This window comes from Crassostrea angulata, chromosome 5 (assembly GCF_025612915.1).
Source record: "Crassostrea angulata isolate pt1a10 chromosome 5, ASM2561291v2, whole genome shotgun sequence".
Taxonomy (NCBI): Eukaryota; Metazoa; Mollusca; class Bivalvia; order Ostreida; family Ostreidae; genus Magallana; species Magallana angulata.
In genome coordinates, this window is record NC_069115.1 from 51,057,657 (window position 1) to 51,068,767 (window position 11,111).

General features: G+C 31.1%; 1 protein-coding gene across 1 annotated transcript; it reads right to left on the minus strand.

Moving 5' to 3' along the window:
* Positions 1-2,866: 2,866 nt before the first annotated feature.
* LOC128185834 (all trans-polyprenyl-diphosphate synthase PDSS2-like) lies at positions 2,867-10,932 on the minus strand. The gene is made up of 6 exons (XM_052855506.1): positions 10,583-10,932; positions 10,162-10,299; positions 9,679-9,880; positions 9,034-9,282; positions 7,718-7,864; positions 2,867-4,600 (listed from the first exon to the last, which is right to left on the minus strand). The coding sequence occupies exons 1-6, from the start codon at positions 10,831-10,833 to the stop codon at positions 4,445-4,447; spliced, it is 1,143 nt and encodes a 380-aa protein (XP_052711466.1). The 5' UTR covers positions 10,834-10,932; the 3' UTR covers positions 2,867-4,444.
* Between the last annotated feature and the right edge of the window lie 179 nt (positions 10,933-11,111).

Below are 11,111 nucleotides of genomic sequence, written 5' to 3' on the forward strand. Positions count from 1 at the left end.
GATATATGAGGCAATCACGTGCCATGTTTAATCCAATGAAAGTGTGACATTTCAGTCCGAGGGAAAACAAAATATCATATGTAATATTATGAAAAGTAATATGATACGATATGATATAGTATCAATTTTTTTGATATTTTATGTTATGATATTGTATCATGATATTGTTATGTATAGTATTGTATATTATGATACAATATTGTATAATATTAATATTGTATTATTAATTTATTATTATTTTATCACATGATACTATTACATAAGATATTGCAAAATATAATATTGTATCCTATAATACAATATTGTATATTCTATAATATTGTATCATACGATATTGTATAATATGATATTAGTTTCTGTAATATAGAATAATATCACATGAAATTGTATAATATGATACTGTAATATTATATAATATCGTATCATACGATATTGTATAATATGATATTGTTTTATAAAATGATATATTATCACATCACATGAAATTGTATGATATTGTAAAATATATTATTGTATCATATGATACAATGTGTATAATATAATATTGTATTTTATAATATTTTACTTTATCACATGATATTGTATCATTTGATATTATATAAATAGTGCCTGTTTGGGAGGGTAACAGTTGAAATTGACACCCCGAGAAAACCATTGTCAACCGACGCGAAGCGGAGGTTGACAATGATTTTCGAGGGGTGTCAATTTCAACTGTTTTCCTCCCAAACAGGCACTATTTATTTTGTTATACTGAATGTTTTAATTTTTAAGAAAATTTTACTGCTTTTATATAGGAATAACGTGAATTCTACAGCGAACCGTACGCGCATAATTTTCGCGCATGTAACATTGTTTAATGTTACCCGTTGCTAAGTGCGTTGCTAACGCTGAGGGTAATAGAAAATATTATTAACTGCGTCTTTACCAATCAGATTTCAGTATTTAACATGAAAGTATAACAAGATACAATGTTAAATCAAATTATATTGTATCAAATGATACAATATCATGAAACAGTATCATACAATATCATACTATATTAAACAATATAATATCATATGTTTCAATGTTAGGATGTATTATGTAATATGATATTGCAATATAATACTATATTTTTTTTATATATTATATTGTATTATGTGATCAAATACAATAACTATACGTTATTGTATACAATGTCATATCATACGTTACAATATCATATCTCATCATTGTTTATTATGGTATTTTATTGTATTATATGATATATGTTGTAAATATGATAGGATGCAATATTTAATTTTATATTATTGTATTGATTAACATATGAACATATGATTATCATACAATTTTTTAACAGATGATATACGATATTGTGTCAAAACAGAATCCATGAATATCTAAGATCATAAAGTATGATTTTCATTTAATAAGATAAAGGTGGTGTCATAAAGGTGAAGTCTCATAAGGGTGATGTCTCGTCTCGGTGAGCTTTGTAATCTGTGATTACCTATGTTTTTCAAACGGTGAAAAATATAGTTACAATAAAAATCTTTTATTTACCTTATCTTAAAAACAAAAATGAGAAATTTAGAATGGTATATCTATTTTTCGTTCGGATATCCTTATTTTTGATACTTTATCTGAATTTAAACAATTCGCCTTTAATTATTTTATAATATGTATCTGATATTTGAATACGATATCGATCAAGTCCTCTACATTATTTTTTTCTTCATTGAAACATACATGTAATTTAACAAAAACTGATTTAATTTCTTTAGATCTATAGATAAACAATTTTATTTTCATCGTCCTAAAACCAATGCTATCCTGACCTGTACTTAGTTTCACAATTATTTCTCGTTTTTTTTTTTTAATTTAGAACAAATCCACTTTGACGTAGCCTCCTAGCCCTAACCTACGGTTATTTATGCCTAACTTTCATTTTGACATCGCACCTAACGCGACAAATGGCATACTTTGTTATATTTGGATTTTATAAGGAATGAGTTATAGAACAATTTCAATCAAGAGCTTGGACTTTGGGTAGGTGTGTCAAACAGCAATGTGACATAGGCCTGTCTATTTCATTGCTAGCCACTAAGCCATGGATCTTTGAAATCAATAAGATTTGTCTGGCTTTTGAGCCAAGACTTCGCAATCGTTGCACATTTCGCTTGAAACCGCGTCATTTTTAATTTGCTTTGACGCAAGGAATAGATAGCTTCGCCCTACTGAAAATCCAAGGTCTTGCTAAAATGGTTCTATCTGTATCTAAGGCTTAGAAAATACAACATTGCATTATTTTTAATGACGCGCCAATGTGTATTATTATACTTTCATGTTAAATACTGAAATCTGATTGGTTTAGACGCAGTTGATAATCCGTTCTATTACCCTCAGTGTAAGCAACACACTACGCAACGGGTAACACAACGAATTGTTACATGTGCGTTAATTATGCGCATACGGTTCGCCGTAGAATTCACGTCATTTCTATATAAAAGCAATATAAAATTTCTCTAAAAATAAGACATTCAGTATAATAAAATAAATAGTGCCTGTTTGGGAGGATAACAGTTTAAATTGACACCCCTCGAAAACCATTGTCAACCTCCGCTTCGCGTCGGTTGACAGTGGTTTCCTCGGGGTGTCAATTTCAACCGTTACCCTCCCAAACAGGCACTATTTATATAATGCACGCCATCGTTTCGACAATTGTGGTCAGCAGTTACAGTTAAACACGGTTATAGCGAAGCACCAGGGACAGGTCCAACGTGTATATATGATTTAATGAATGCGTGGTTTGATGTTTTGGTTGCCATAAAACACTTTTTAATATCACTGTCACAGTGCTTAAAAGAGGTAGTAATAAAACTGTCAGGACACGAACAAAATCATTTTATTATTACTAAAAACAATCAATTAGAGTCGGCCTACAAGGAAGAAACTTCAGTTTCCTTATTTACATACATGTAATTTCAATTTGCTTGGTTTAATGGCCGTTTATCGTTTATAATTATTGCGATATTACTCAAATGCAGGAAAAATGATATAGTATGGTAATTTAGACTAGCAGTGATAAGGTATCACGTAACAGCAAATAATAATCATAAAACGTTATAATTTAATTGCCAAACAACTAAAACTTCTCAAACTCTGAAGACTTTATATATATGTACGAGGGGTTTTTTTCCACGTAAGTTTTCAAAATTTCCAGGGGAGTGTTTGTAATGTACACATGTACACTGCTTGTTATTAAACTTTAAAACACTCTTTACTTTACAGAACAAACAATCAAAGCAAAATTCGCTTTTTAATTTGAAAAAAAACAAACAAAAAACTTTCAAATAATGATTTCTTATAAATCTTGATAAGCATTTGTGCAAAAATGGTTAAAAATGGTTAAAACGTCCGTTCTCTATTTAATAGATATTTTAGTGATGTGCGAAAGTGATGCCATAATCATGATATCCATGAAGTCTGATCCATACAAGAATAATTTTTAAAGTCTACCGATACATTACAAATAATCTGAGGGGGTAAAACCAAACGTTGACTTCTTTGTGACTCTTCGCCGTGAAATGACCTTGAACAGAAAATTGCAGATAATTCTTGTTTAATCAACACAAAAACATTTGTAATAAATTAATGCATCTGTAAAGCAAACATCCATAAAACCAAGAAGTTCAATCGAACTTTCACGTGACGGACACAATGAGTGCCGCGAGTTCCTAGATATTGATTGTGTCTTTTAGACAATATGTCCATTTGTAAATGCCAAATCACTCAGTGTCATTAATGATTTATACAGTCCACTGCACTGAAGCTTAGTCATTTAAAGTGATGTAAATAAATTTAAATGTTAGTTTGATTTATTCGTTTGGTTCAACCTTTCATAAATTCAAACGTCAAAATGATAAAGACTAGGAGCCTCATAGTGTAAAGATCACGTGTTTTGTCAATGATTTTTTTTTAAAGAAAAAATTACCGGTAGATGGTTGGGGGGTGGGGGGGAGGGGGCAGGGGGCAGTCCTTTACATCTTTAATTTTTTTATCCTTCCAGTTAGTACAACATTAAGCTATCAAAATTGAAAATATAACCATGGTAACTCATTTCATGAAAAAATAAACCTTGGATGCTTCTCAAATAAGATTTAGTTTTTTAAACACAATAAACGAAAATAAAATGAATTTAAATCCTAAACCCCCACCCCTCCTACACCCCCACTCTTAAATAATAAAATCCAAAAACTAAATATATAACAAGTTTTAGACAATGCTTCTATGTATTCATTAAAACTCCACAGCATTTTTCAGATAACAGACTTCGAAACACCACACCATCTCTCAAACTGCAGCTCTGTCAAACACTTATTCAAATATAAAAATCACAATCCCAATGAAGATACCAGTATACATCCTAGGCAGACTCTCTTCAGCTGAACTTCTCTCTGGTGTGTCAAGAGTTAACGGTTGCATTAACAATGTTTATCAAGGCATTCTTAGCTTCTGTTTGAGGGAAAACATCTAAGGATTTAATGGCAGTGTCCCCATAGCTATCACAGAGTTTAACACACTCTGCTACCACACTGGACGACTTTATTATAGAAAAAATCTACAAAGAAAATAAATAACAATAGGAGTAAATCATGTGCATCAATAACATGTCGAAAAGTTCAGATTTGATGGCAGTACAAAAACGTCAATGGATCTAGATTGATTTGAAATAGTCCAATCAATTATTTACAGAAAATATCACATTCATCGATCATTTGCACATGCATTTTTCATGCATCTTTGCTTTTTTTAATGCTGGTTAAATAACACGTTCCGTAGAAAATAGCTATGATTTTTAACTTCTTAATTTCCAACTAAATCAATAATAATAATATGAATTTTAATCTTTAAGACATTCATTTCTATTGATACAAAAGAAGGGGTACTGCATCATTTGAAATCATGTTTCAAATTCAACATACATGTATGTATCATTATGATAAGAGATTTAAAATCATTTCATTGATATTTACTGGTACTATAAAAATAGATTTTATCTTTTATTTAGGAAATTACATTCATATGTATGAGTTGAAATAAATCTTCCTCAAGGAGTGTGTATATTCTTTCCAATGTCTAAAAATGTCTAAAAATGCAACTTTTTATTATTTTTGTATATATCTATACAAAATTACTTTTGTATTATATATCTACACAAAAAACTCTAAAAAATTTCTGAATTCCGACTATAACTTTGTCAATTTCTCTTTTTGATTTAAATTTATGAAAGAAAAAAAAGTTCGCTGGTTTAAAAAAAAAATTATTTCCTATTTCTATTATGTGTTTTTATGATTAGATGTGAATTTCAACAACATTGCACAACCTGTACACATTCTCAAACTAGGCAACAAAAACATTTTTCTTCCTTTAACTATGATTAATATTTTAGAAATGCATGGAAATCAGGCTTGGGGCGAATTATATTGTAAAGTAATGCATTACATTACCATTACTTCATGAATTTGGGCATTAAATTACCATTACCATTACTTGATTTTCTTGAAGTAATGCATTACATTACCATTACATGAGTAAAGTAATGCATTACCATTACCATTACTTTTTTTAAAAAGTAAACCTAATTAAGAGTTTTTGCAAATGTTTCAAATATACAACACTCTTTAACATATCTACAGCTTCATGCTCAGTATCAGGTTCAAATTCAATGAATAAACAAGAGTCATTCTTTATTTGCTCAATATATAATCATATTGTGGCAATATGAACGACATATTCCATAAGTAAAATGATATTTATAGACATTTGGCATGATACAATATCAGATATGAAATAGAGACACAGGATAACATGCGTAACAAAAACAATTTATGAAATAATGTTGCGGTTTTTAAAAGCTAAATATAGATATATCCCCAGATTACACAAATCTTTATAATTTTGGACACTTGGTTTTATTAATTTATAAACAGATGGTTTTTCCCAGTTATATTTCTTAATATATTTTAATCGTATTTATATTTATGGAGGACACTTTAAGACAAAAGATTGCTGTTGCACTTATGATCGAAGTTTCAAAGGGTTCATCTTTTAAATGCATCCATCTTCCGGGCTATACTAAATAAATGTTTTGCAGGAGCAGTCAAAGCTTGGGCTGGAAAATACTGTTTGACGATCTTTATCTTAGGATATATTAAGTGCAATAATAGATTAAATACATAAATCTTGTATTTTCTATCAGTCCAAACTAATGTACAGTGTAATTAATATACAAGAGAGAGAGAGAGAGACAGAGACAGAAAGAAAGAGAGAAAGAGAGAAAATAAGTAAGATTATTTTCAAATGGGTTATAATATTGGAAGTGATATTGATTTTCATCATGGATGGACAAGGCATTCATTTTGCTTTTAAAGGTGCATGTATGTCTCCTATTCTATTGTGACATAGCGAAGGGCAGGGGATTGGGGTGTTTAGCACTTCTTATAACAATAGATTGTTTTGATACTTAGATTATCCTGGGGGCATAGTGTGTTGTTGACACATTTCTTATTGAAGTGCAAACTAATTGGAGTAAACTGTTTAAATGATTAAAAACTCTTAATAACAACACTCTTGAAAATGTTATGAAATTGTGCTGTTATCTTTAGTAATATAAACAATTCAAAAATGAATTTTAAAAAACCTTTTTTAATAAAACATGTACAATTAAAACCTTTTTTTCTTAATTAGAATTATTTCTTTCTTCTTTAAAATTAAATTTAATCAAATTCAATTTCAACTATTCATTTATTCATCACATTTTTTAAAGTGAACATGCATAAATATGCATAGTAATGCAAAGTAATGCCATGTAATGCCAGCATTACACTAGATTTTGGAAAGTAATGCATTAGATTAGCATTACTTGTAATGCTAATTTTGAGGCATTACACATTACTAGCATTACTTTGAAAACATGTAATGCATTGCAATGCATTACCATTACATTTAGCATTACCCCAAGCCTGATGGAAATCAACTTATTTTGGACCACCTCTGAAAAAAAAGACTATATGTTGGTTTGCCATCTCTAGCCATGGTGTTTAAACCTTTGGATGTGTACGAAGGGAAATTGTTTAATTTTTCAAAACTGCATGAAAATTTTTATTTCAAACCACTTTCATTGAATTGAAATTGCATTTTTTTAATAGAAAAATTGCTCAGATAACTTTTAAAATATCTTAATTTGGGTACTTATAATTGGGTACTTTTTCGTAAGTCAGTCGGGTGGGAAGAATTAATCTTTTAATGGGGGACAACAAAGAGATTTAAAATGACTGATTATGCTGTAGGTGACAGGTATGTGTCTGTCTATGGTGCCCTTTCGCCCCTCGGTGACAGATGCTTGGAAAACATTCTTGTCATCCAGAGTTTAAGTACCCTTTCTTGTTCATTAAAAGTTTTGTTTTCTCTAACAATCCAAAAGTACAATGACTTGTAACAAATATCACTTTCTTTCTCAGGATTTATATCATCATCTGAATTCCTCAAACATAAATTTCCATTCATTTAATTGTCAGATCCATCAAAGAAATCAATCTACATCAAGGTAAGAAAACTTATATATTGGTAGGAAAGTTGTCATAGAATTTATGTATCCATCCAATTTAAATTTTTACTACCGGTAAATCCACAAATTTGATGAGCTCAAATATGACACCGTAGTATTCCGACTAACCTGGTGCTGGTCCTTTGTTTGTAGGGAAGTGAACGTCTTCCTTTCATCTGGATGTCGTTCCAGGAACTTAATGACAGGAGCAGATGTCACACTGAAGTCCTCCAATCCATTGTCTTTGCTCAAAAAGGGCTTTAGATCATTTTTTACCTTGAATGCAGAGATCAGCACTTAGAGCTTCAAGACTACTGTGGAATTATTTGATTTTGTGGTGGCTCAATTTTCATGAAATTTGTGGGTACCTCTCATCCATGAATTAACATCCTCAACTAATTCAGTTATTCCTTTAACTAATAAGTACATGTGTAATAAGTTTTAAGTTATTCAGTAAAATTCAAACAATCAACGAAAATTGCCCCCCACGAATTAAAATGATTCTACAAGAGTTAATTTTGACATATCTTATTTAGGCTGTGGACTTCCAGTGTGATGTGCATAAAAACAAGTTGAATTTATGCTGGCTTCAAGCAAAGTTTGCAATGATGATGACAACAAAGCTTAGTGTCAAACAAATTCTTTCTCTATTACTTATGACTGAATGGCCTGAGATGAAGAAAACATGCTGTTCTCCATTAAGGAAGCTCATTACATCAACACTTACACTTTCAAAACAATGTCACAATATGGCGATTGTTTTGTCATACTGTTTGTATCAATCAATTTGGTTAAATATCATCATAGCTCTGTGTTAAAAGTACTGGGTAGTCAACTGCAGATTATGAGTCTGGGCCTTTTTTCATATTTACTAAATTAAATTCTTGAAAATCATAATTTTTTTTTTTTTTTACCAAAAATTGCACATTTTCCCCTACTTGACTTTTAAACTTCTTCTGCATTAATCATGCTATCTTTCAAAATCAAGTAACTTTCTTTGATTAAAAAAAATTATTTCTATGGTAGTAAGCCACCTTTAAATTGGCATTTGACCCAAACTAACAGGTTTTCTTAAAATGGGACAATAAAAAAGTGTCAAATTTGTATGAAGAAAAAAGAGTAGCATGATATACTGAAGATTTCTTATTTTATGCGAGTACTTAATTCTGCAATTCAACCGTTTTGCATCAAATCCCAAGAATATGAAATCGCGAATGCCAAATTTTTATCATAGTTTCTTTTAGTTTACATCTGTCTAAAAAATAAGAAAGAGATTTTAAAATCCGCGAGATGTGCTTCTTGCAATTTTACATTGATATCAATTCATTGCGTTTAACTAGGAATCTACGGTATCTGTAATGATTATCTTTAAAATCTAAGTATACAATAAGCATTTGTGAGACAGGGTTCCAAACTCTGGCATTGTTCTTATTCTTATTTCTCACCTGCTGAAGGTATGCCATATTTTCTCCAAATGAGGCTGCAGCCTCCCTTTGGTCCTCTCTATGATCAGCGAGCTCCACTGCTGACCGACAACTCCGAGCTAGTAAACTACCTGAGGATAGATAAGTCTGTTTTATCCAATCAGAAAACTGTATGTCCGGTTTTAGCAATGACTCTCCATTGTCATTCCTGAGGTCGGTGAATTCAGCCTCCATTAGGTCAGTGATGGCCAAGGACATTGATTCCACAACCTTGAAAAACAAATTCATTAATACTTGCATTATAAATCTGTACGTTTCGAATCAAAAGCTAGGAATTAATATTCTCGAAAGAAGCATCCTTTATGAATTATGAAATATCTCTTACATTTTTTTGACAATAGTGAATCTTATGAAATTAGTGCTAAAGTTTGAAGCTCAAGATTTTATATTCTACTAATTAATACAAAATTGCTGAATTGTAGTATCAGGTAGTCATATTAAATATAGAATCTATAGCAACTTTTCAAATTTCAAGCAGACTTGTACAAGTGTCAGTTTTGCAATTCCATATGAGAAATATATGCAATCATTTTAGCAGGACTAGAAATCAAAGATAAAACATGTAATCAAGAGAAATTGACATGTCCATGGTCTCTATGTCCTTACATGAGTGTTATTTAGAGTGGCTAATTCTGTACAGGCATTGGCCAGCAAGAAGTCCCCACTTAGCACTGCCATTTTGTTTCCAAATTCCATGTCATTTTTCTCTCTCTGATCACTCTCCAGGTAGTCTGAGAGGTTCACCACCCCTTTGTGAATGAGATTAGCCATGTGGATCATTTCTGTCACCTCTGCGAGAGACCTTTGACTGAAAATGAGAGGAAAACGAAATTCAAAAGGTTGCTGACAGTTAACAAGAACAAACTTCATCAGATTGCTGCATGATTGTCCTTTAGCATTGCAAGGCACATAACTTATAATTTTACTCAGAATATTTCCATATGTATGTTTACAAATAATGTACTGTAAAGAAAATGCCACAATCCAAATAAGATAAATTGTGGTATGGGTAAAAACTGTGTTTGTAATATGTACATTATAGAGATAAATGTAAATATAATGTACAAAAAGTGACACATTTTCGACAACCTAGAGTATATTCCACTGATCTTGTCTGGTTCTTGGTCTTTTATTTGTTCAGCTGGTCCTGGTCCTGCTGCTTTGGCAATGAGAAGCACAATTAAACCTCTGGTTTGTGTGTTCTGTTTTCCAACATGAAGCAACCCTCTGAAAAGCAAGTTGAGGCAAGACTCTGAAATATGACATTTTAAGGTGGCTCAACACACCCATATATTTGTGGGGTCTTTAAATCCGAAATATGGTTTCACAGATAAAAGATAGATACTTGGTGTTTAGTTATTTTATATAACATATGATTTTGTATTATTAGTTGGTTGGTAAAATTTGCCGTTTTTCACATATTCTTATTGGTAAAACAAAAATTTGCCATTTTTTTTTTTATAAATGATGAGCGAACAGCAAATACCTATCAGCTAAACAAAGAGTATACCTTGCAGTTTTTAGAAGCGGGTGACGCGTGCCCACTAACTTTCTAAGGTGCATCGCGACGTTAGAGAACTCGTCACTGATTAAGCACCGAAGACTCATGTACGATGTCGGGTAGCCAACAATCTTCTCCGCATCCGACACAGCCTTATTCCAATCATTGTAGGTTTTCGATGACAGAAGTCTTGAAAGGGATCGACAAGAAGCGTTGTTAACGAAACGATTAAGCAGTGACGAACAATTTTTACACAACATATTCTTGTTTCACTTTCAGATCAGGGCCGCTCGTAGTCAAATGAAAAATATCGTCAGTAATTTTAATTTAGCCTGAATCATTGTTCCATTATGTAAAGCAAACAAATAAATTGGAATAATGCATGATTATGAGGGAAAAGATACTTCTTCCTCATGAATATAGAATGATTTTATTTTTATCATTGATATTGAATTTTGAACAACTCGTACATTTTATATTCCTGAAATAATAAAGTTTTTAAAGTTCAACAACAAGTACAGTTTTTTGTAGTTATATG

Excerpts from the sequence above, each read along its gene's own strand:
- LOC128185834 (XM_052855506.1), bottom strand. The coding sequence starts at position 10,833 with ATGTTGTGTAAAAATTGTTCGTCACTGCTTAATCGTTTCGTTAACAAC. Across the intron at positions 9,881-10,161 it reads ATCAGTGGAATATACTCTAG|TCAAAGGTCTCTCGCAGAGG; the intron begins GTTGTCGAAAAT and ends TCTCATTTTCAG. Across the intron at positions 4,601-7,717 it reads AAACAAAGGACCAGCACCAG|ATTTTTTCTATAATAAAGTC; the intron begins GTTAGTCGGAAT and ends TTTTCTTTGTAG.